This window comes from Onychomys torridus, chromosome 22 (genome assembly GCF_903995425.1).
Source record: "Onychomys torridus chromosome 22, mOncTor1.1, whole genome shotgun sequence".
Taxonomy (NCBI): domain Eukaryota; kingdom Metazoa; phylum Chordata; class Mammalia; order Rodentia; family Cricetidae; genus Onychomys; species Onychomys torridus.
Genome location: NC_050464.1, coordinates 29,725,041 through 29,750,626, shown reverse-complemented (window position 1 = coordinate 29,750,626; position 25,586 = coordinate 29,725,041). Strand labels below are relative to the sequence as shown.

Here is a 25,586-nt window from a genome sequence, read left to right as displayed (position 1 = left end):
GGCTACTGGGAGCCGAGCCTCCGCCGCCAGCCGCCTCCCGGGCAGCAGCAGCAGCAGCAGCAGCAGCGGCAGCGGCAGCGGCGGCGGCAACAGCGGCAGCAAGGGCAGCGGCAGCCCGGGGCCCGGCAGCCGCTAAGGCGGCGTCCCCCCCATCCCGGCCCCCGGTCCGGCCGCCCCGGCCTCGGCTCCCGCGGGGGACACCATGTACTGGCTGGCGGCGCAGGGAGGCCGGCGCCCGGCGGGGATGTAAGCACGGCTGGGGAGGGAGAGAGGCCGAGGCTACAACAGCCGGGCGGCCCGAGCCCCCGGCCCCCGCCCCGGCGGCCGACGCCAGGCCTGCCGCGCGCCCCGAGCCCGAGCCGGGCCGAGCGCCACGCCGGGCAGCCGGCAGCACCATGGGCCGGAGCCCGCGTCCTCCGTGCGCCCCGGACCGCGCCAGCCCGCAGCGGGGGCCCCGGGCAGCCCCTCGCTGGCAGCCGGAGACGGTGGCCGAGCGGGCGGGCGCGTAAATTCTCCGGAAAAGGGTTTATTCTCTCGCTCCATTCTTATTTTTTTTTCACGGGGGGGGGGGGAGAGCCAGCGAGACAAGCTTTCGGGGCGCGCTGGTAAGGTGGGAGGGGGGTGGGGGCCAGCCGATTGGATTCTTTGGCGAATGTGTGGAAGCGGCGGAGAGGACAACTTGCTGGTTTTCAGGTTGGGTTAACGGCATGGAGAACAGTCACCCCCACCACCACCACCAGCAGCCCCCGCCGCAGCCCGGCCCTTCGGGCGAGAGGAGGAACCACCATTGGAGAAGTTACAAGTTGATGATTGACCCGGCTCTGAAAAAGGGGCACCATAAACTGTACCGCTACGATGGGCAGCATTTCAGCCTGGCGGTGAGTACGACGCGCCTTCCCGCCACCCCCACCCATCTCCGGTGGAGCCCCCAGACAGAGGCGAACGGAGGGGAGACCCCTCTCCCAGCCACCTGGCCAACTGTCAGCCAGGGCTCCCCCCTCAGCCTGGAGTGGGACTGGTGCCTGGAGAGGGGGGATCTGCCCCTGCCCCTGGGGAGGGTGCCAGCCTTCCATACTGAGTCCCCTGTTCCTGCCCACAGATGTCCAGCAACCGCCCGGTGGAAATCGTGGAAGATCCCCGGGTGGTCGGAATCTGGACCAAAACCAAGGAGCTGGAGCTGTCGGTGCCCAAATTCAAGGTAAGACCCCTCCTCTCGGTCTTTTGGTCCCTCCCCCCTTCCCCGAGTTCGAAAATAACGCCAGTCCTGACCAAGCCCAGCCGGATTCTGAGTTCCCGCCGTCCAGGACTGGGAAGTTTTGGCGGGGAGGGGGGGAGTGGTGTCCCCTCCCGGCCACTGTAAACAAAATAACACTCGGAGAAATTGTAACCAGGGCGCTGATACAGAGTCCTGTTGGCGGAGCCGGGGGCTCTGGGTCCCCACCTGGGTCTTGTGCGCCCAGGGGCCTGGTTCAGGGACCCGCCCCCTTTCCCATCCCTTTGGGTTTTAAGGGGACAACTTCCTAGACCCGGGGGTCGCCCCGGAACCAGCAGCAAGCACTGGAGGCCAGAATAGGGGTGGGGAAAGAGAAACTGTTTCTTTTTCCCCTTTCCTTTAGAACCCAGAGGACTTCCAGGTTCCAAACGATTTAATCCTCCGCTTCCCAGGCCCGCCCGCATGCTTTTTTTTTTTTTTTTTTTTTTTTTAAATTCACCCTTTATTGTTTTTAACCGCTGGGCAAGTGAGGAGTGTTGTGTTTTCTCTTTGGTTTTAATGTTTTCCAAACTCCCTTCCCCCGCGGCCCCTGCCAGATCGATGAGTTCTACGTGGGCCCTGTGCCTCCAAAGCAGGTGACATTTGCCAAGCTGAATGACAACATCCGCGAAAACTTCCTAAGGGACATGTGCAAAAAGTATGGGGAGGTGGAAGAGGTGGAGATTTTGTATAACCCGAAGACCAAGAAACACCTGGGCATTGCCAAGGTGGTCTTTGCCACGGTCAGGGGCGCCAAGGAGGCGGTCCAGCACTTGCATAGTACTTCTGTCATGGGCAACATTATCCACGTGGAGCTGGACACCAAAGGTTAGTACAGGCCTGTAGGCCGCCCATAGGGGAGGAGCTGGAAGGCCACCTGTCAGCCCGACCCCCTTCCTTTGACATCTCCTCCCTTCAGAGTTAGGAGAATCCTCTTCTTGGGATTCCCCCACCCCACCCCCCATCACCTTATTTATTTTTTGTCCCCTCCGGAGGGCAGAGTCACATGGAACCAAATGTGTTGTCTGTTGCTAGGAGACAGGCTATAATTTACCAAATGTGCCAGTCCTTGGCCACTGCACCCTTAGGGACCACCCAGAGGTTTCCCTACCTATGACACCCCCGTGGGCCCCCTCTCTGAGCCCCAGTGGCCTGGGGTTAGACAGCCCCTAGTGTTACTACCTGTGTTTGGGGAGAAGGAAGCATTTGTTTATTTGTAAGGGGGCAGAGGAAGAACCATGTGCCTTTAAATTCATAAAAGTCATTCCTTCAGGATCTAGGGTGCTATGCCCCGCTCCCCCTAACCTGTCCCTCCTGGTGCCCCTTCCCTGAACCAATCTGAGCCCTGGAGTGTGTCATTGATAATGTTCTGATAGCCCTGATTGTGGATCTTGGGGGCGGGCTGCGCTGGGTGCTCAAGGGTTGACACTGGTCTTCCCTCCTCTCTCTTAAAGAGACCGCAGCACCTTGGTTTGCTGAGCCGGGCTGGGGAGCCACACCTCCTACCTCCAGGGTTTGCTGGCTCTTCCCCTCAGTCCTGGCTCAAGACTCAGATAGAAAGACCTGGCAAAGACTCAGGGAGCATTCCCCCTAAATTTGCCTGCCTGTGCCCTTTCTGAGAGATTCCTTCCGATCTGAAGGAAAGTACAGGGCGCTCTGGAACCAGGGAGTTCCTAGTCCCGTGGTTCTAAGGTTAAGTCCAGAGTTAGGGGTGTGTGTGTGTGTGGGGGGGGTAGCAGACCAGTGAACCCTGCCTGAGAGGATTTAGGACCAGCTCCAGGGGTGTTGTGCACACAAGGTTTGTGAGGGCCTGAGCATAGCAAAGGCAAGAGAGGAAAACTTAACTCTGTTGTGTTTTGCTTTCAATGATGGCTGCTTGGTGGTCTCTTAAGGCACCATGCTGGGTGTTGTGAAGGGTTGTGGTAGTTCTGAGTGAATTCGGTTAGCCGGCTTGCAGAGCCTGGGCCTAGTCATGAGCCTGTTATGTTTGTCCGATCTACACCTTTTTTCTTGCTCCTCTTTTCCCTTGTTTCTCTCTCTCTCTCTCTCTCTCTCTCTCTCTCTCTCTCTCTCTCTCTCTCGTGTGTGTGTGTGTGTGTGTGTGTGTGTGTGTGTGTGTGTGTGTGTGAGAGAACAGGCGTTTAAATCTACTACCTGTTCCTACAATAAGCTGAAGTCTAATTTCCCCCAAGACTGAAGCATGCAGTCCCCTCCCCCATCACCTGCCCACATCTTTTTTTTGTTTTCTTTTTTTTCCTGGAGCTGAGGACCAAACCCAGGGCCTTGCCCTTGCTAGGCAAGCGCTCTACTACTGAGCTAAATCCCCAACACCCCTGCACACATCTTAATGAGCAGTTAAGTCTTACCACAATTTCATTTCTGGAAGGAAAAACAAAAACAAAACAAAACAAAAAAAAACAACCCTCAGATACTACCACCTAACTTTAAGATTGTATTTCGAGAAAGAGACCGGTAAAGTGTAGCTCAAGGAATGCACCTCCTTTGCATATGTAAGCAACCACCTCTAAGGCTATAAATACCAATGATCTGGGGCCTGGTTGGTAAAAACCTCTCTCTGATGGGTAGGGAGTTAAACTTGTGGGCCCCAGGTAGTCCCCCAGGCAGACTTGGGGCCCTCTTGAGGCTTCAGCAGGTGAAAAGCACCATGCAGTTGATTCATGGGAATATGTGTGTCTGACAGACTTGGCTGGTCTTCTGGCCCTAGATAGTTAACAGTCATCTCTGTGTGTCACCTGACTTCCTGTCCTTGCTATGAGTACTATGAAGTGGTGAAAGACTGAATTGTGGGGAGATGGGGGTAATAATGGCCCTTTGGGAACTATGGTCTAGGTAAGGAAAAGGACTTTGCACTGAGGGTGGCATTTTGGGGTCTTGGGGGAGTCTCTACCCAACAAGGCGTTAACCTTAGAGTCTCAGGGTCAGAGCAGTCAGGTTTGTAGCTTTGTTGGACAGATGAGAATCTTGAATGAAGTACAAGAGAGGGTAGGGACCTAAGCAGGGGACATGCAGTGTCCCCAAGCTTGTGGTCTCAGGCACAAGGGACCCACGAAGATGCTAATAAGCAAGTTGGAATCCCCTGGGTACGTCTTCTGCTGGAGCCTCCATGGATACCCCTCTCCCCTGCCTGTTACAGGGGAGACTCGAATGCGCTTCTATGAACTGTTGGTCACTGGCCGGTACACCCCCCAGACCCTCCCAGTGGGTGAGCTGGATGCTGTTTCTCCAATTGTGAACGAGACCCTGCAGGTAGGTTTATCACTGGTTGCACCTCTGGCTCAGCACCTCTGGCTTTGGAGGCCTGAGTTCACCTGTAGGTTTGGGTCTAAAAACCTTGTTTTCCCAAGATCTGCTACACCACGTCTCCACTGGGATTGCTTCTGCTCCCTGCAGCGTTCAGTCCACAAGGAGTCCTTCCCATTCTACCCTCCATCTATGCTGGGATTCCCACAGACCTGGGCTTGCTTTTCCATATGAATGTCAAAACATTGCAGTGTTCGGGTCTCAGTGTCTGGTGTCTGGCCCTTACCTGTACTTCTGCCTCCAGGAAGCAGAGTTCAGAGCCTCTTCCAGAACAGACTGCCTCTTTCTCAGCCCCTGCCTACCAGGACACTCACTTGGCCAATTCCAGTCAGCCACAGTTTCCACCTGCTCTGGGGACCCCTCAGAGGGTTATTAAAGTCTGTTTACCTGCCAAGCAGGAGGCGATGGTCCTATGTCACGCTGTTTCAATCTCTAGAGTTTTTAAGGACAGTCCATCAAGCCCAAGACCACAGTTCTTGGTCACATCTCTATCCCAACGCCCTTTAATATCAGATAGCCTGAGGTGGGAAGGAAATAATGCCAGCCTTTACCAAACCGACAGGGTCTTCTCTTTCTGCCTGGGGGATTAGAGAAAGCCCTCAGAGTGTCCAGGGGGTAAACATCTATACCTAGGGAGAGAGAAAAACTGAAAGTCGTGACCTCCAAGCTCCCCAGCATCCAGAGTTCTAGTGGAAGACCACTGCATTTCCTTGCATGGATCTACCCGCCCTCCACTCCTGGGACTTCTTTTCTTTCTCTTTCTAGCTATCAGATGCTCTGAAGCGCCTCAAGGATGGCAGCCTGTCTGCAGGCTGTGGCTCTGGCTCCTCCTCTGTCACCCCCAATAGCGGCGGGACCCCCTTCTCCCAGGACACAGCTTACTCCAGCTGCCGCCTGGACACACCCAACTCCTACGGACAAGGCACCCCGCTCACGCCTCGCCTGGGCACCCCTTTCTCCCAAGATTCCAGCTATTCCAGTCGTCAGCCCACACCCTCCTACCTCTTCAGCCAGGACCCCACAGCAACCTTCAAGGCTCGGCGGCATGAGAGCAAGTTCACCGACGCCTACAACCGCCGCCACGAGCATCATTATGTCCACAATTCCGCTGTGGCTGCCGTGGCTGGAGCCACAGCCGCTTTCCGGGGCTCCTCAGACCTTCCCTTTGGCAGCGGCGTGGGCAGCAGCGGCCCCCCCTTCAAGACCCAGTCACAGGATGCGGCCTCCTTTGCCCACACTCCACCTCCTGCCCAAGCAGCCCCTGCACCTGGATTCAAGTCAGCCTTCTCCCCGTATCAGACTCCGGCCGCCCCCTTTCCCCCGCCCCCCGAGGAGCCCACTGCCACAGCAGCTTTTGGGACCCGTGACAGCGGGGAGTTCCGGAGGGCACCTGCACCCCCACCCCTACCACCTTCTGAACCTCCGGCCAAGGAGAAGCCGGGCACCCCTCCTGGTCCCCCACCCCCTGACCACAACAGCATGGAGCTGGGTGGCAGGCCTACCTTCGGCTGGAGTCCTGAGCCCTGCGACAGCCCCGGCACACCCACTCTGGAGTCCTCTCCCGCGGGGCCGGAGAAGCCCCACGACAGCCTGGACTCCCGCATTGAGATGCTGTTGAAAGAGCAACGCACCAAGCTGCCCTTCCTGCGTGAGCAGGACTCGGACACTGAGCTGCAGATGGAGGGCAGCCCCATCTCCTCCTCCTCCTCCCAGCTCTCCCCACTCGCCCACTTCGGCACTAACTCGCAGCCTGGCTTCCGGGGTCCCTCACCGCCCTCCTCGCGGCCCTCCAGCACAGGTCTAGAGGACATCAGCCCAACACCACTGCCTGATTCTGATGAGGAGGACGACCTGGGCCTGGGCCTGGGGCCTCGGCCCCCACCTGAGCCGGGCCCCCCAGACCCTCAGGGTCTGGTAGGCCAGGCAGCTGAGGCCGCTTTGGACCTGACAGGAGACAGGACCCCCACCTCAGAGAGGATGGATGAGGTACCACCATGTCTGTTGTGTCCGGGATTGATTCTGTCTGTCTGTCTGTCTGTCTGTCTGTGTTCCACTCCTCCCCGCTTGATACATTTCACTAGCTAAGACAGCACGGGAGCAATGGGACCAGGGGACAGTTCTGCTGTCCTCGATGGATGTAGAGCCCAGACTCTCCAGCTTGGTTGATTTTGAGTTTGAACGGAGTTTTCAGAGCCCCGAAGGAGTATGAGCTGTGGTCACCGTTCCAGGTCATTTTCTGGTAGTGGCTTAGGGAATGATCATCAGTCCTGTTGCTCAGGAGGAGTATTGGAGGCTGGCCAGGGTGCTGTGTGGAGCTGGCCCAGAAAGCGCTCCCAAGTGTCCTCTCTCAGAGTCTAGTGCTCTGAGGAGACGAGGAAGCATGCATGCCAGTGATGTAGTCGGCTTCCTTTTCCTTCCGCCTTAGACGTTTAGAGGGAAGGAGTTCAGGTTAGCTGTGGAGGGGGAGCGTAGCGTAAATCAGGCAGATCTTCCCCTCCCCCACTCCCTTCACTCCATCCATCTCATTGCTCAAACCTCCAGTCACAGAAGTTTCGGAGCTGGGAAGGTGAAGGTGCTAATGTCCAGGTCTTCCAGAGGGAGAGGGGAGGGTTATGTCATCCCCCTGGGTTCCACTCAGTCCTCATCCTGGGTCAAGCCCCCGGCTGGCATCCCTGGGCCCAGCAGGCATGAACAAACAAGTAGAAGCTGAGATACAGCCCCCCTCTGCCCCTGTGGGCACAGAGAGGAGGTTGACTCTCCCCTAGCCCCTTGCATTAAGCCCCTCTGGCTGCCTGGAAAGGAACAGAGAACTTTGGCTGTCCGGGGGGGGCCCCTCCGCAGGTGCCCCAGGCGCCTGGGAGCCTTCGAGCAGTTCTGGGGAAGCGGTTTCTGCCTTCAAGGGTCAAGGCAGGGGGAGTTTTGACAGGTGTACCGGAACTAGCTGGGCTGTAGGCCCTCCCCCCCAACCCTTCTTTCTAGGCAGCCTAGGTTTGGCGGATGTTTATCATGCCAGCCACCCGGTCCAGGGACTAAGGAGCTCAGGGTAGCTCCAGGGAATGGGCCTGCCCCCCCCTCACCTCCACGCTCACTCCCTGGGTATAGGAGGCGAAGAGGAAACTGAGGCTGGATGGAGCCTGGGGCGTCCCAGGATTTAGGAGCCCAGGGATGCTTTGGAATGGAGCTGAGCCGAGGCCGGCCCTCGGGCGCCCCCTGCTGGCCGCGGGGAGAGCAGTGCTAGGTTCTGTGTCTGGTAGACTGTGTGGTTCAAGATGAAGAAAGAGCTCGGCCCTGCACGGGGCTGAGCTCGGTGAGGCCGGCGGGCGGCAGCGTGCAGGGGGCCGCTGGGGAGGGACGGGATAGGCAGCGGCTGGTGATGCAGAGCACACAGTCTCAGCCCCAGAGCCTTAGCGGCCTTGTCCCATTGGCTCCGTGACCTAGAGGAAGCAGGCGTTTGCCCTCCGCTAGTCTCAGTTCCATCATCTGTTGAGTGGGTCAATAAGAGGCCCGCCTCGCCATCGCCATGGAAACGTGGCGTTGCCTGGGAAGTCCAAGCGTCCTTCACCCAGCCCCACGACGGGATCTGCAGCCAGCTGGTCCCTACCCGCTGTGCCCAGGGACGGGGCGGGCAGAGCCTGAGCTCGCTCGCCCGCCCGCCAGCCCGGTGCTCCTCTGATTGGCTGACTGGAGCGGCCGGGTTAACCCTCTGCGTGCTGCTCCACAGTGCTAGGTGCCGCCCGGAGCTGACGGTGGGGGCATCTCTCCTTTCTCTTCTTGCTGAGCTTGCCTGGCCCTCCCTCACGTGGGTACCCCTACAGGGGAGATGAGAGACCAGATGCTCCTTTCCCCCACCAGGGTCCCCCCTGAGACCCTCCTCATCATCATCATCAGGTGGTGTGAACCCTGACCTCACGGCGCCCTCTCAGCCTTCCAGAGTACTTGCCGGCTGTCAAGCCTTGTTTTCTTTTTTGTTGTTGTTGTTTTTGGTTTTTTGAGACAGGGTTTCCCTGTGTAGCTTTGCACCTGCCCTGGATCTCACTCTGTAGTCCAGGCTGACCTCGAACTCAGAGATCCGCCTGGCTCTGCCTCCCGAGTGCTGGGATTAAAGGCGTGCGCCATCATCTCCCGGCAAGCCTGGTTTTCTTAGCGTTTTCACCCCGGCTAGGGACTGACCCACACTAAGGTTCTGGTGTGGGACTGGAACTCACCTTGCCTCACCCTGACTCCAGTTCCCAGCCTCTGACTGTAATGTCAAAGTAAAGAGCCCTCCCCATCGTGGGGCTTTTTTTTTTCCCTTTTTTGGGGGGGGGGTACTTTTTTTTAGTTTTTGGGGTTTTTGTTTGTTTGTTTGTTTGTTTGTTTTCAAGACAGGATTTCTCTGTGTAGCTTTTTGCGCCTTTCCTGGGACTCACTTGGTAGCCCAGACTGGCCTGGAACTCACAGAGATCCACCTGCCTCTGCCTCTGCCTCTGCCTCCCGAGAGCTGGGATTAAAGGCTTTTTTTTCTTTCTTTCTTTCTTCCTTTTCTTTTTTTGGCCCAAGTTGTCCTTGACTTCTACCCCTCTTCTCTCCATCTCCTCATGTTCTGACCGGAGCTCTTCATGGGGCAGGCGGCTGGAGCCTGTGTCTCCGCCCTGGTTCTCACTCACTGTCAGCTGTGGCTCTCTGGTTCACTTCCTCATCTGTCAAAAGGGACCCGCATGGAGCCCCACTGTCAGGTTTCCCTGCAGTGAAAGAAAGAGACCATTGGTGTCCGTAGCTCTCAGCCACTTGCCAGCCCTTTCTGAGAACCCAGGAGACCTAAGTGTGAAGAGCAATGAGCAAAGATTTAAAAGGTTCAGTGGGAGCATGCTTGCCCAGCTCTAGGGCTGTGTGGAGCACTTACCTAGCATGCTCGAGGGTCTGGCCTCAGTCCCTAGCACTTCAAAACAGACAAACCCAAATCCCCAGCCAGCATTTGCTCAGATGTCACCTTTTGTACCAGGCCCTGCTGGCCACAGAGACGACCACGGGCTGACTGAGGCCGCGTTGGGCCCGCCCCCCTCCCGCTTCCTGTTTGAAATCCCTCTTACTGGTCCTGTGGTCTCAGGGAAGTTACTTCAGCCTTTCCTGTGTCTGCATTTCCTCATTAGTAAAAGTGGGGATGACAAACCTACTTCGCTGGGTGGTTCTAAGAACCACCTAATGGATGTAAATTTTCCTGGCGTGGGAAATGCTACACCATTGTTAACTTTTAACTCTTTCCTGTGTCTGTGTTCTCGCCGACTCTCAGTGAAGGCTGAGTCTGCTGCGTTTTGTCATCCCGTGTGTGTGTGTGTGTGTGTGTGTGTGTGTGTGTGTGTGTGTCCCATCTTCCCCTCCCCCTGCCCCCCTCCCCGGCTTTCCTTTTCTCCACATTACACTATGGGTCCTAATTATGCTTCAACCCCACCATTTACAAGTTCCGCTCCACACAAAGTAAGACTGGCGTCTGTCTTTGCCACTTTCCCATTCTCAATGCCTAGAACAGTGCCTGGCACACGGGTGCTGAACAAATGTTTGTCGAATGAATGGCTGTTTGGATGCCCCTTATACCAAAGGGGAAAGTATGTTTTGGGGGAGTTGATTGGTTTGCACAAGGCCCGTCCCTGCAGCTGGGAATCTCCAGTACTGATCCCAAGACTCCAGCTGCCTGGTGCTTGGAAAGTGCTTATGAGCCGTCTCTCAACCTCACTGCTCTCTTCCAGGGCCAGCAGTCCTCAGGAGAGGACATGGAAATCTCAGATGACGAGATGCCCTCGGCCCCCATCACCAGCGCTGACTGCCCCAAGCCCATGGTGGTGACCCCAGGGGCAGGGGCCGTGGCAGCCCCCAGCGTGCTGGCTCCAAACCTGCCCTTACCCCCGCCCCCTGGTTTCCCTCCATTGCCCCCACCCCCTCCACCCCCACCCCCTCAGCCTGGCTTTCCCATGCCCCCACCCCTGCCTCCTCCGCCACCCCCACCCCCGCCATCCCATCCTGCAGTGACAGTGCCCCCACCACCCTTGCCAGCACCACCAGGCGTCCCACCCCCACCCATCCTGCCTCCCCTGCCCCCCTTCCCGCCGGGACTATTTCCTGTGATGCAGGTGGACATGAGCCACGTCCTGGGTGGCCAGTGGGGTGGCATGCCCATGTCCTTCCAGATGCAAACACAGATGCTAAGCCGGCTCATGACAGGCCAGGGTGCTTGTCCCTACCCGCCCTTCATGGCCGCCGCGGCGGCTGCGGCCTCAGCTGGACTACAGTTTGTCAACCTGCCCCCTTACCGGAGTCCCTTCTCTCTGAGCAACAGTGGCCCGGGCCGGGGGCAGCACTGGCCGCCCCTGCCCAAGTTCGACCCCTCCGTGCCACCGCCGGGCTACGTACCACGCCAGGAGGACCCGCACAAGGCCACAGTGGATGGGGTCCTGCTGGTGGTCCTCAAGGAACTCAAGGCTATCATGAAGCGAGATCTTAACCGCAAGATGGTGGAGGTGGTGGCCTTCCGGGCCTTTGATGAATGGTGGGACAAGAAGGAACGGATGGCCAAGGTATGCGGGGGCCCGGGCCGGGAGCATCCTAGAGCGACAAGAGACGGCAGGGCAAGGACCAGACTAGGTGTCCCTTTCTCCCGACGTGTGTGGCTGCCTCTGCCCCCGGCAGGAGGCTCCTTTACACGGTGTGGCCTACTGAGCAGCCTGGACCTGTGGCTGGGTGCTGCGGCTACTTTCATTGAAATAAGAGAAGATAAAATGAAAGTCCAAGGTTGGGGATTTAATTCATTGGCAGAACGCTCGCCTAGCAAGCGTAAGGCCCTGGGTTCGGTCCTCAGCTCAAAAAAAAAAAAAAAAAGAATGAAAAATGAAAGTCCAAATCCATCACAGTTCCTCATTTGCCCATGCTGAGTTTCAGGAGCTCAGTGGCTTCCTGTCCAGTGGCTGCCGGCTGAGGTGGCCCCACAGCCTAGGCCTCTGGGACCTGACTCACCTTCCCTTTCTCAGCAGAGGTCTTTGGCGCAAAGTCTGACCTTGTGGGGACTTTTCCTTTTTTTTTTTTTTTTTCTTTTTTAAAGTTATTATTATAAATGTATTTATTTATTTTACATCTACTTTTCCTGTTTCCTGGAGGGCTTGCCCATCCAGACTCTCAGTAGTGATTCCCTAACTGCCTTATCTCTACTTCAGAGAGAAAGTTCTTTTTCTTTAAGAGGCGGAGTCTCAGCCTGTGGTCCAGGCTCAAGGATGCTCCTGCTTCTTCCACCCTTGAGCTGCAATGAGAGGTGCTTGCCTGGCTTGAATATTTTGAAATCCTCTCATTAGGCTAGGAGGCAGAGCCAGGTGGATCTCTGTGAGTTCGAGGCCAGCCTGGTCTACAGAGTGAGTTCCAGGAAAGGTGCAAAGCTACATAGAGAAACCCCATCTCAAAAAACAAACAAAAACAAAACAAAACAAAAGTCAGGCGGTGGTGGCGCATGCCTTTAATCTCAGCACTCGGGAGGCAGAGCCAGGCGGATCTCTGTGAGTTCAAGGCCAACCTGGGCTACCAAATGAGTTCCAGGAAAGGCACAAAGCTACACAGAGAAACCCTGTCTGGGGTAAAAAAAAAAAAAAAAAAAAAGAGTTTGTGGCCAGCCTGCTCTACATAGTAAGACCTTTGTCTCAAAAAAGCTAATAATAATAATAATAATTACAAGAAAAACCTTCACTTTGGTCCCCTCTGCTCCTCACCCCAGCCCCAGAGGGAAGGAGACCACCGGTCCCTTTTGCTGTCCCTCCCTACACTTCACTTTAGGGAACTCCTGTGACTAGGAACCTGCTCCTTGCTCTCTGGGTAAGCCAGTCCTGTCGCGGCTGCTTCTCATCCATATTATGGGGTAATAAACCAGGAAGAAGCTCTGCCACACCGTTCTTTATAGTTCACTGGGATTGTGTTGTCCCCCAGGGATGAGTAACAGTCGCAGCTAACTAAAGCTATGCCATCAATAACTTAAAAGTGTCCGTGCCCTGAAGACAGCTCCTTACCGTCCGCTGAAGCCGGTATTTCAGGGCCTTGAGTGGCCACCTGTGGGCAAAGAGTGAAGGAACGTCTTTGCAGACATGTTCTGTATTTTTGCTTTTTTGCTGTTGTTTTGGAGACAAGGTTTCACTGTGTTGCCCTGGCTGTCTGGGACTTGCTCTGTAGCCCAGGCTAGCCTACAACTCAGAGATCCAGCTGCTTCTACCTCTAGAGTCCTGGCTTTAGAGGCATGCAATACTTCACCTGGCTTTCATGAATATGGTAGAGAGGCTTGTTTTTTTTTTATTAAAGCTGAATCTGGTTTAGGTTTAAATAAAATGCTTATTGAAGCCAGGTGGTGCACCCCTTTAATCCCAGCACTCAGGAGACAGAGGCAGGTGGATCTCTCTGTGAGTTCAAGGCCAGCCTGGGCTACATAGCAAATTCCAGGACAGCTTGGGCTACATAGACCAAAATAAAACAAAACACCATCAGGGTCTCTAACCCAGGCTAACCTCAAATTCTCTATGTAACAGAGAATGATTTTGAATTTAGAATTTTCCTGCTTCCACCTCTGGGTGTTGGGATTGCAAGTATGCCCCCACCACACCCAGTTTAGCAGATGCTGAGAATGCTAGGCAAGCACTCGTCCAGCTGAGCTCCATCCCCAGCTCTAAATAAATTCTTCAAGCTGTTGATAGTGTCTGAGCCAGATGTGAAGCATACCTGTAATCCTGGCATGTGGGAGGTGGGGTCAAAGATATCAGGAGTTTAGGGCCAGCCTCAGCTACACAGCTCCATGCTATCCTGTAAAATAACAAAAGCAGGGGTTAGAGAGATGTCTCAACAGTTAAAAGCACTGGCAGCTCTTGTAGAAATCAGTTCCTAGCCCCTACATAGTGGGTCAGAACTGATCTGTAAATCCAGACCCAGGGATCCAACTCCCTCCTCCCGTCTCCCCAGGCACCAGGCAAACACGAAGACCAAGCACCCGTACACATAGAACACAAATACACTTTAAAGGAAATTATATAACAAACTCAGAAGACTGGTAACTTGGGTCTGGCTTCATGTTTTATGTTTACTTTACTTTATTGTGAGATAGGGTCTCATGTAAGCCAGGCTGGCCTCAAAACTTGCTATGTGGGTCAACGAAGTTGGCTTTAGATGCTCCCAGGTGGTAAGGATGGCAAGTGTGTGCCGCCATGCCCAGCTGTCACAGCTGTTGTTTATTTATTGGTGATGTTTGATATGTGGGGGTGCTTTGTCTGTATCTATGCAACTGAAGTGAGTGTCTGCCTGACGGCCACCGCGGATGGCATCGAGTGCCCTGGAACTAGAGTTACAGATGGTTGTGAGCTACCACATGGGTGCTGGGAATGGGACCCAGGTCCTCTGCCAAGACAGGCATTGTTTTTTTGGTTTTTTTTTGAGCTGAGGATTGAACCCGGGGCCTTGCTCTACCACTGAGCTAAATCCCCAACCTGTAGGCATTGCTCTTAACAAACCACTGAGCCATCTCTCTGGCCCCCTTCCCTCTCTCCTTTTTTTTTTTTTTTTTTTTTTTTTTTTAGTTTTTTAGTTTTTCTAGACAGGGTTTCTCTGGTAGTTTTGGAGCTGTCCTAGATCTCGCTCTATAGATCAGGCCTCGAACTCAGAGATCCGCCTGCCTCTGCCTCCAAGTTGCCGGGATTAAAGGCATGCACTACCACCAGCAGCACTAGTTCAAGAAATAAAATGGGTTCCAATTAATTTCTGAAATGGGAACCCCTAACACTCCATCCCTTCTCTTATGGGTATATGGAGTCAGCTGCGTAAACACTGTGGACTATTTGTAATATGCAGGACCTACAGGGTACAGGGAATTAAGACATAGTAAAGTAAAGGTCCATTGAGTGTGGACCTTGGTCCACGTGATAGTGGTGCAGAGCACACATTCTCCCACACATGGTGACTGCTATTCCAAGAACTTGGGCTGCAAGTAGTGTGTTGCTAGGGAGGTCGTGATGGAGGGCAGTGCAGCGTTCCGGAACCCCAGGAAGGCAGTGCAGTGTGGCCAGGTGTGTGGGAAGAAAGTGTACCGTGTGGCCAGGGGCTACCTGCAGGGGATGACCGCAGTGCCTCTGATTGTGGTCACTGTTCCCTTCTCTCTCATCCTAGGCCTCGCTGACTCCGGTGAAGTCTGGTGAGCACAAGGATGAGGATAGGCCAAAGCCTAAAGACCGAATCGCCTCGTGTCTGCTGGAGTCGTGGGGCAAGGGCGAGGGCCTGGGCTACGAGGGCCTGGGCCTTGGCATTGGACTGCGAGGCGCCATCCGCCTGCCCTCCTTCAAGGTCAAGAGGAAGGAGCCGCCAGACACAGCCTCCTCCGGTGACCAGAAGCGGCTGCGGCCCTCGACGTCGGTGGACGAGGATGATGAAGGTTTGTGCTCTTGGCTGCTGGCTGACTGTCCGTTCCTCTTTCCTTCCCATCTCCGCCTCTCAGCTCTGACTCCTGCCGTTCCCACAGAGTCGGAACGGGAGCGTGACCGGGACGTGACCGATGCCCCCTGCGAGCTCGCCAAGCGGGACCCCAAAAGCGTGGGTGTGCGTCGGCGGCCAGCGCGGCCCCTGGAGCTGGACAGCGGCGGGGAAGAAGATGAGAAGGAGTCCTTGTCCGTGTCCTCTTCTTCATCTGCATCCTCATCCTCGGGATCTTCCTCCACCTCGCCCTCATCCTCAGCCTCAGACAAGGAGGAGGAGGGGCAAGAAAGCACTGAGGAGGAAGAGGAGGAAGCAGAGGAGGAGGAAGAGGAGGAAGGCCCCAGGAGCCGCATATCCTCACCCTCCTCCTCGTCCACCTCCGATAAGGTTTGGATCAGGGAGATTCCTGGGTGCTGCTGGGTAGGGAGACATGGACCTTCAGCCCACCTCTGACCCTGTACCCTTTGACCCGGTGCCCCCAGGATGATGATGACAGTGACGACCAGATTGATTCTGATAATGATGACCAAGACATAGTCCTGTCAGAGGCGAGTGAGAAGGACAATGGAGACTCTGAGGAAGGTAAGCAGGGATGTGGGCAGCCTGGCCCTGCCCCAAGCGCATCCTCCAAGGGCAGAGGTGGAGTTAACGGTCACTGATACTCTGGGACCAATATTACTGCCTTTTGTTTGTTTGTTTTTCGAGACAGGGTTTCTCTGTATAGTTTTGGTGTTTGGGTGCCTGTCCTGGATCCCGCTCTGTAGACCAGGCTGGCCTTGAACTCATGAGATCTTCCTGGCTCTGCCTCCCCAGTGCTGGGATTAAAGATGTTATATCGCCATTCCCCCAGCAATATTAGTGCTTTTGAGAAGTGTGTTCACTCAGGCCTCATGTGTTAGGATCCCAGCTACATCAAATGGCAGAATGGACAAATTCATAGACCCAGATCTGTGGGTTCTTAAGGCTGGGGGTGGTGGTGGTGGTTAGGAAGGAAGTGGGTGCTGCCGAAGCGTGTGCCATCTGACTGTGGCAATGGAAGCCCTTGGGAACTAAGTGGAGGTGGTGGTCGCCACATTGGGAACGAACATGCTGAGCGGTGCTGGGGTGGTTCACTTCAAAAGGAAGAGTGTTACATTCATTTCACTGTGCCCTTTTTATATTGAGGACTGGTTCCTCCCCTTTGGTGTCTGAGGGCTGTGTTCAGGAGGCATCCTGTTGAAGGTCTTCTGGGGAAATATCTGGCACTGGGCCGGGAGGGGCACCACGGGGCCGTGAAATAACCCTCCCAACTGGTGTCCTTCATCCAGAGGAGACAGAGAGCATCACCACCTCAAAGGCCATTGCTGCGTCGTCATCCAGTGAAAGCTCTGAGTCTTCCGAGTACGAATCCAGTTCGGAGTCGTCATCCTCATCTTCATCCTCAGAGGATGAAGAGGACATGACCACCGTACCTGGGGAGGAAGAGGAGGAGGAAGATGAGGAGGAGGAGGAGGAAGAAAAAGAGACCGCAATGGCCACAGCGATGGTAGTGGCAATGGCCGATGAGAGCATGCCTCCGGCAGGTGGCCAAGACTTTGAGCAGGAGAGGGCAGAAGTGCCTCTGGGCCCAGGAGCCCCCATGGGGGAGTCCTTGGGCACAGAAGAGGAAGTGGACATTGAGGCTGAGGACGAAGTCCCTGAGATGCAGACTCCCGTGCTGGAGGAGCCTTCCTTGCCCGTGGGTGCTCAGGAGCTGGAAGGGAGCAAAGAGTCCCCAGAAGAGCCTCTCCCAAGCACGCAAGAGGACATGTTGCTATCTCCAGAGCTCCCTGCCAGGGAGACAGAGGCCCAGCCCCCATCACCCCCTGAACACGGTCCAGGTAATCCTGCAGCCTCCAGGGTGGGAGTTGGGTGGGGCAAGGGGCAGAAAGCTGGGTTAGTGTCTTTGCCAGTGGAACCAGCCCAGGTCCTCCGGAAGGGCCTCAGCAGACTCCCCTGGGTCACTGCTGGGCTCACTATTCAATAGCAAGATTCCCGCCAGGCCAGCACTTAGGAGGCTGAGTTAGGTGGATCTCTGTGAGTTCTAGCACAGCCAGAACTACATAGTGAGACCCTGTCTTAAATACCCCAACCCCTGCCAAAAACAAAAAACAAAAAACAAAAACCAGCTGGGTGGTGGTGTCGCACACCTGTAATCCCAGCACTCCAGAGGCAGAGGTAGGTGGATCTCTGTGAGTTCGAGGCCAGCCTGGTCTACAGAGCTAGTCCAGGACAGGCTCCAAAGCTACAGAGAAACCCTGTCTTGAAAAACCAAAAAAAAAAAAAAAAAAAAAAAATCCTTAAAATTTTAAAAAATGTTCTTATGGGGTTGGGGATTTAGCTCAGTGGTAGAGCACTTGCCTAGCAAGCACAAGGCCCCAGGTTCAATCCTCAGCTCCAAAAAAAAAAAAACCCAGAAAACAAAAACCTTCCCCAAGGGTTATTCTTCAGTCCGTGTGTCCCTGAGGTGCCCCCATGCACACACTTGGTGGGAACCCGTGGTCGGTTTAGGGGCAGGTGAGTAGGGCAGCCTGTGGGTGCCAGGTCAGGTGAGGAGACAGTGGGTTCTGCACCCTCCACCACCTTTACAGAGTGGAGCAAAGCATGTGAAAGCTCATTACTGGGGCCTTCGTGTGGGTGTGCCCACAGTGGCAGAGATGCGATCTCTGCACCTCAACTGCTAGACACAGTGTTACGACTGAGCTCCTCTGGGACTAGTACTCTTACTTAATTATAATTCATTTTAATGTCTTAGAATATTTAACCTAGCTGTGCCTGGTTAGTATGTCCCTTTTTGAAATCCAGGAGAGGAAGCTGTTGCTATTATTTTAATGTATCTGATTTTACTGAGTCCAGAATATTTAACCTAGCTGTGCCTGGTTAGTGTGTCCCTTTTTGAAATCCAGGAGAGGAAGCTGTTGCTATTATTTTAATGTATCTGATTTTACGGAGTTCAGGTCTGTGAATAGTACCTCAATATGAAGGCTCTTTTGGTCCCCTGGACTGTCTTAGGCATTGTCAATACAATGGTAGGTCAAATGGGTGAAGATGTCTGCCCTCCTGAAGCACGTATTTTAGGTCAGAGTGACAGGTTGCAACATGTGCACTAGGAAAACGCACAAGAGAGTAGAGATAATAAATGCTAGGAGAATATAAAGGCTGACCAGTACAAACAAGATGAGACTTGAATGATGTTCCACCATAGAGCGGGTTTTCTTGGGCCATAGGAACAAGGTAGAGTCTTGTTTTCTGCAGTGTGGGGTCCGGACTCAGGACCGCGCACATGCCAGGCAAGTAAGTATTCTACCACTAAGCTGCACTCTAGCCACAAGAACATAGTTCTGAAGATGTGGGGACAGCTAGCACTGTTCCTCCTGACGCTTAGGAGGAAGCCCCTTCCAGGTGCCTGACCCTGGGCTGGTTCCCGAGACGCCTTGCGGGGTTTTAACTGAGTAGCGCCTGGATGTTGCGCATAGCCGGACAGTAAGACTATAAGGCTTGGAGAGAGGCTCGAGTCAAGTAACAATGCCCCGGTTTTTGCCTCCCTCTACAGAGGAAGACCTGGAAGTGGAGCCCGAGCCTCCTCCCATGCTCTCCTTGCCCCTGCAGCCGCCGTTGCCGCCCCCTCGGTTGCTCCGGCCACCCAGCCCACCGCCCGAGCCCGGAACCCCGGAGCCTCCCAAACCTCCCATCCCCCTGGAACCTTCCCCCGAGGACCAGCCTCCGCGTACTCCAGGTCTCTGTGGCACCCTGGCCAAGTCACAGAGCACAGAGACGGTGCCAGCCACCCCCGGCGGGGAGCCCCCACTGTCGGGGGGCAGCAGCGGCCTGTCCCTGAGCTCCCCGCAGGTGCCTGGCAGCCCCTTCTCCTATCCATCCCCGTCCCCCGGCCTGAGCAGTGGGGGCCTCCCACGGACACCTGGTCGGGACTTCACCTTCACACCCACGTTCCCCGAGCCCAGTGGACCCTTGCTTCTACCCGTCTGTCCCCTCCCAGCCGGGCGACGGGATGAGCGCCCTGGCCCCCTGGCCTCCCCAGTGCTCCTGGAGACCGGCCTGCGTCTCCCACTTTCCCTGCCTCTGCCCTTGCCTCTGCCCTTGCCTGTCCCCGTTCCCGTCCCTGTCCTAAGGGCCCAGCCTCGGCCCCCGACCCAGCTTCCTCCCCTGCTCCCCGCTTCCCTAGCTCCGTGCCCAACCCCCATGAAGAGGAAGCCAGGCCGGCCCCGGCGATCCCCACCATCTATGTTGTCCCTGGATGGACCTTTGGTCCGGCCACCACCAGGGCCTGCCCTTGGAAGGGACCTTCTGCTCCTGTCAGGCCAGCCACAGGCCCCCCTCTTCCCCGGTGCCCATGACCCCCGGGCCGTGACTTTGGACTTCCGGAACACAGGGATCCCAGCGCCCCCGCCGCCCCTCCCGCCCCAGCCCCCTCCACCCCCGCCCCCACCACCCGTTGAACCCACCAAGCTGCCCTTCAAGGAGCTGGACAACCAGTGGCCCTCTGAGGCCATCCCCCCAGGACCTCGCCGCGATGAAGTCACCGAAGAGTACATGGACCTGGCCAAGGTGCGGGGACCGTGGCGGCGGCCACCTAAGAAGCGCCACGAGGACCTGGTGGCCCCGGCCGCCTCCCCCGAGCCCTCGCCGCCCCAGCCTCTCTTCCGGCCCCGCTCAGAGTTTGAGGAGATGACCATCCTGTACGACATCTGGAATGGTGGCATAGACGAGGAGGACATCCGCTTCCTGTGCGTCACCTACGAGCGCCTGTTGCAGCAGGACAACGGCATGGACTGGCTGAATGACACACTCTGGGTCTACCATCCCTATATCCTGCCAGACTTGGGGTCCCCATGCTTCAGAGGCAGGAGCCCCTCCAGGCATATCGCCCTACCTGTAGCGATCACACTGCCAGGGAGGCAATAGTACAGTCACTGTCGCCTATCGGGTGGTGGTCACGCCAGGCCTGTCTCACTCCCAGGGGCAGCAGAGCGGGTCTCAGGTCCAAACGTAGGCTGAGGATTGTAGAACTCGGTAACAGTAGAGGAGGAGACCGGCCTAGGCTCCCTCAGCCTTTCTCTGCCTGGCTTGAATTGAATCCCAAGTGGCCCAGTCAGGAGTTTTCATTTTTCACGGGGAAGAAACTGAGGCTCAGAGAGGCTAAGTGACCTGCCCAAAGTCTACAGCTACCAAGCGGCAGCGCTGAGGTTCGAAGACAAAGCTGGCTGTAGAAGCCAGCTCTTTGCTGTGAGGGCTGTCCCGAAGCCATTGGTCCCCATGCCACTGTAAGAACGGACCGGTCCATGATCCCCTTTCTCTGCACTAATTTGATCATTTGCTGCCCTGGGAACTCTGCTAGAGTTCTCTGAAAGTATTTAACTATCCAAAGATGCCTCGTTACCCCTGTTTTCAGGCAAGAAATGGGCAGCAGGTAGTAATAAACATGTTCAGTGTCGTGCGCCTAGGGACATGCAGCTAGCAGAGGTGGTATTGAAGCGGGTGGCGGACCTGGGCATCGTGACTCCAAGAGGGGAGTCTGGGGCTGGGGAAGCCAGACAGAGGGACCAGGAGGGAGGACCTCTTGAGAATGTTCTTGTGGCCCTTGACCCACACCCACCCACCAGCCTCTCGTCAGCAAAGAAGAAGAAACGAGATGACGGCATCCGTGAGCACGTGACAGGCTGCGCCCGAAGCGAGGGCTTCTACACCATCGACAAGAAGGACAAGCTGAGATACCTCAACAGCAGCCGAGCGAGCACTGACGAGCCTCCCGTGGATACCCAGGTACTGTGAGTAGGGCCTGGATGAGCCTGGGCTCAGAGTCAGGTCGGAGCATCCTTCCATCTCACAGTTGGGCTGGGAAGTAGAGGCTCGCTCGTCAGTTCTCGGGTAGTCTGGTTACATAGCTAGACTCTGTCTCAGGATTCACAACAAAGCCAACAAATACTGCTTTTTATTCTGTGGATAGTGGAGAGCCCCAGATGGTTTTAGCCTTGGACGTAAGTGCATTTCCAAAAAGTTTGCCTTCCCATCCCCTCCCCTTTTTTTATTCAGTATATACTTATTGAGCACCTCTTGTGTACTAATCATTGCTGAGAGGCAGCATCAGTGAACAGAACAAAGTTTGTTTTTCTTTCTTTATGGTGTGGGATGGACATTCACGTGAACAAAAATAATCATGAGCAAATGCCATGGCTGGCAAGTCCGAGGGCAGGAGAAGGTCATGTTGGATCTGAGGGAGGAGGAAGGAAGCCATGTACAATGTCGGAAGAGACCACTGAGAACAGAGAAGGGTTTCCATCAGGCTGGGAGGGGCTCCGCTGTGAGAAAATGAAAAAGCATTTCGAAATGCTTTTAAGAGCCTGGCGGTGGCCGTGGCAGCACCACACCTTTGATCCCAGCACTCTGAAGCAGAGGCAGGAGGAGTTTGAGGCTAGCCTGGTCTACAGAGCGAGTTCCAGGTCAGCCAGGGCTACCCAGAGAAACCCTGTCTCGGGAAACCATTGACGAGATAGAAAGTTGGAGATGCTCAGAGCCAGGCGGCGTGGACAGAGCTGGGGAGGCCATGACGGGGCCACCCGAGTCTGCCCCTTTCTGATCTGTCACCCCATCCTGTCAGCAGGGTATGAGCATCCCGGCACAGCCCCACGCCTCCACTCGGGCAGGCTCCGAGCGGCGATCTGAGCAGCGGCGCCTGCTGTCCTCCTTCACCGGCAGCTGTGACAGCGACCTGCTCAAGTTCAACCAGCTCAAGGTGAGGCGGGGACCTTTCTCTGGGGCAGCCCAGTCAGCAGTGGGATCCGAAAGCCTTCTCACCCGACCCCGTCCTTCCCTCCCCCAGTTTCGGAAGAAAAAGCTCAAATTCTGTAAGAGCCACATTCACGACTGGGGCCTGTTTGCTATGGAGCCCATCGCTGCTGACGAGATGGTCATTGAATATGTGGGCCAGAACATCCGCCAAGTAGGTGTCGCCCGGGGGACTGTTGGGGGAGGTGCGGGGCGGAGCAGGCCCAGTCTCACGTTTTTTTTTTTTGCGGCCAGGTGATTGCAGACATGAGGGAGAAACGGTATGAAGACGAAGGCATCGGAAGCAGCTACATGTTCAGGGTGGACCACGACACCATCATCGACGCCACCAAGTGCGGCAACTTTGCACGCTTCATAAACCACAGCTGCAATGTGAGTGTCCCCTGAGGGGCCAAGATGACTCCCACCTCTGTACTAGGGAGGATGTTCAGCCTCCTTTCCAGGTGCCAACTGGCCAAAGGTGACAGGGAGGGAGCTTTCATCCTGACCTCAGTTGTTGTTTCTATACAATGGGTGCAGTGGGAATTCTGGAGTCTTATGAAAGATTGAAAGCACGTAAGAGGTGGGCTGAGGGGGGACAGGTGTGGTGGCTCACACCTTTAAACCCAACACTCAGGAAGCCGAGGCAGGTGGGTTTCTGTGAGTTAGAGGCCAGCCTGGTCTCGGTAGTGAGTTCTGTGAATTCTGGGCCTGCCAGGACTACACAAGTGAGACCCCATCTCCTTAGTTGGTACATTGGTTGCCTTGCAAAGCACAGAGACCCGAGTTCATTCCCCAGAACCCTCATGAAAAGGTTTGGTGTAATCCCAGTGCTGGGGAGGTGGAGACAGAATTCCCGGAACTCATTGGTCAGCCAGCATAGCTAATTTGGTGAGCTCCAGACTTATGGGAAACTACTTCGGCTGCCCGGGTGAGCGAGGACAGGTTAACCGTGTCTGGTGGCTAAGAACCGATTATAAGTCTACTGTACTCTACAGGTGTAGTAGTAAGTGTTCTTAACCACCGGGCCATCTCTCTAGCCCCTCATCATTTTTATTAAATATCAGGCATGGGGGGCACCAACTGGAGAGCTGAGCCTGGAGCAGGTGACCAGAGTCAGGCTCAGTTGGGTTTGGGTAGTTGCGTGTGGAGGACCAGGTAGGGTCCTGATCCCTGGCTTACCACATCATCACCTCCTCCCCCCACCGCAGCCCAACTGCTACGCCAAGGTGATCACAGTGGAGTCCCAGAAGAAGATTGTCATCTACTCCAAGCAGCACATCAACGTCAATGAGGAGATCACGTACGACTACAAGTTCCCTATTGAGGACGTCAAGATCCCCTGCCTCTGTGGCTCCGAGAACTGCCGGGGGACCCTCAACTAGCCCCCAGGTGCCAAAGGCCAAGGATGTCAGCTGTAGCCCGGGAGGACCCTCACCCTGGGCCAGGCTCCACCTCCACCCATTTCAGGTGCTGTCCCTTTCCCCCAGCAGCCACGCTAGGGCCTGGCGCCCCCCCCTCTAGACCCCCTCCCAACACTACCCCAGGACCCACCCGCAGCCCCAGCCCCGCAGCGGGAAAGGGCTTCTCTGTCTCACCCGTGTCTTTCCGTTTTAAAGATGCTCTTTGCAGGCTTTCTACCCTCATCTGTATCTAGCTTCCCATCCCCTCCACTGCCCCCCCCCCCAATCTCCTCGTCTTTTCTCTCTCTCTCGCTGTCTTCGGCCTCTTTCCAGTGAATGCTGCTCTGTTGCAATGTCCTCTCTTGACTCTTCTTCCTTGTCCTAAGAAAAGACATTTTAACCGTTGAAAATGTGAAGGCAGAATCAGAGGAGGAACCCCGTGGAGGCCAGGAGGCCTCAGTGAAACTGTGTGTGGGCCCAGGGTCCAGGCTGACTCCGGCCCAGGTGCTGCAGGAGGAGGAAGCTCCCGCAGTGTCCACCTCAAGAACACTACATACCCCAGAGGCCCCCCTCTCTGCCTGCAGATGCAGTGAGCAGACCCCACAGTTTCCCCTGGCCCGTTCCCCAGTCTGTCCCTTCCCCTGTGGTTGAGGGTGGCCTTTCCCTGAGGTAGACCCTGGGGGAGCCAAGCTGATCCCAGACAGGAACTTCCTTTCTGGGTGCTCCCGGCTGCCCTTACCCGCCCCCAAGTCCTTGGGTTCAATGTTTACTTTCTCATTCGGATGCCAGCAACGATGGAGCCTCCCAGGGTATCCCCAGTGCGGTGGGGGGCACCGGGCAGGGTGTCCCCACTCTCTGCTGCCTCTACTTTGCCTGGGTGTAGGGGGTGCCAGGGCCCTCGGGGGGCCCCCCCAGCCCTGCCATTACGGGTTGTCCGACCGTTCGCATGTGACATTTTTTTTGTTGTTGATAAGCTTTGCCCCTAGTCCCCACACCATGTCACCCTGCTGGCGGCCCCCACCTGGGAGGCCAGAGTGTATTTATTTCCATAGTGAGCAGGTTTTTGTTTCCCTTCCAGAGAAAGGAAAATAGTCTTGGAAATGATTTTACACCTCAAATCTAAGTCTTAGAAGACAGCTCCAGTCCCCATCCTAAGCCTCCACCCCACCCTCTTCAGGATTAATCTCCATGAATTTGTTTTCTTGTGTATAAAATCAAAACGAAGGGAAGAAAATACTTTTTCTTTGGGCGTTCAGAACCAATCCCTGTAGATAGACTGCCATGACGGACTTTTTCTCGGGAACTCTGTTTCTTGTAGAAACGTGGGAAGACATTTTTTTTTTCCTTATTTCTTTGTACTTCCAAAAAAAAGCAAACCAACCACCAACAACAACAACAACAAAAAAGACACAAACAGCAAGTCCCCTGTCCCCCCCCCCCCCCAGAAAGCAGAGCAGACATGTAAATACTTCTGGACCGTGACTGTTGTGACCCGGAGTCCTCACCAAGGTGAATGTGCTCCAGGTGGGGCTGACCCCACCCGTGGACCAGGGCGGAGCCTCTGGTATCTCAGCTTGTGTCAAGCTTCTTATATGTAAATTCTGTACAAAGAATTGTTACTTTTTTCTTTCTCTCTCTCTCTCTCTTTGGTGGTTTTGTTGTGGATTTTTTTTTTTTTTTAATTCTTCACAGGCCCTCTGTGTTTGAGACTGTGCCCATAGGTCTGAAGGTCAAGATCGGTGGCATTAAGACACAGGGGGTACCTGGGCACAGCGTCGACTTCTCTTCCATTTACAGTTTTCTGCATAACTGTGCAGATGAGAAAAAAAAATATTTATTTTTCACAAGAAATGTGTAGTGTGTAGAGATGGCTAATTTGAGTTACTTGTGCAGCCCCTCCCCCTCCCCCCAGCCCCTCCCATCCCCCCAGCCCCCCCCCCAGGGGGGGCAGTTTTCATCTTACCCTACTTTCTACCACAAAAGGGTAAGGTTGAAGACGCCCAGAAGCCAGGGAAGAGCTGCCAGGTCCCTGGCGGTGCCTCGTGGAGCCCCATCATGGGATCTGAGCGCCCTCACCTTGGCTGACCTTGATGATGGGTGAGGTGTTGAGGCCGCCTTCTCCAAACCCCTGGCTCACCCCCAGGAGTGGTTTGCAATAATCCTGATATGTGGGCCCATTTTTCTTTGAAAGCTTTTCTTATCATTGAAGAGATCTCTGCTTTTGAAGGGTCAGGGGTTTCTGATTTTTGTCTTTTTTTTTTTTTTTTTTCTTTTTTTTTCTCCCCCGCCCCTCCCCCCCTGCAAAGAAGAGAACCAATCAGTTTTAGGGTTGTCTGTTCGTATCGACTCTGTCA

General features: G+C 55.4%; 1 protein-coding gene across 1 annotated transcript; it reads left to right on the top strand.

Annotated features, from left to right (window-relative positions):
• Setd1b (SET domain containing 1B, histone lysine methyltransferase) lies at nucleotides 1-24,608 on the top strand. The gene is made up of 17 exons (XM_036172640.1): nucleotides 1-246; nucleotides 694-878; nucleotides 1,100-1,198; nucleotides 1,810-2,080; nucleotides 4,407-4,519; nucleotides 5,339-6,559; nucleotides 10,297-11,121; nucleotides 14,726-14,987; nucleotides 15,075-15,415; nucleotides 15,511-15,610; nucleotides 16,336-16,887; nucleotides 18,600-19,871; nucleotides 20,661-20,827; nucleotides 21,666-21,797; nucleotides 21,885-22,004; nucleotides 22,085-22,222; nucleotides 23,041-24,608. The coding sequence occupies exons 2-17, from the start codon at nucleotides 708-710 to the stop codon at nucleotides 23,212-23,214; spliced, it is 5,958 nt and encodes a 1,985-aa protein (XP_036028533.1). The 5' UTR covers nucleotides 1-246; nucleotides 694-707; the 3' UTR covers nucleotides 23,215-24,608.
• The last annotated feature ends 978 nt before the right edge of the window (nucleotides 24,609-25,586 follow it).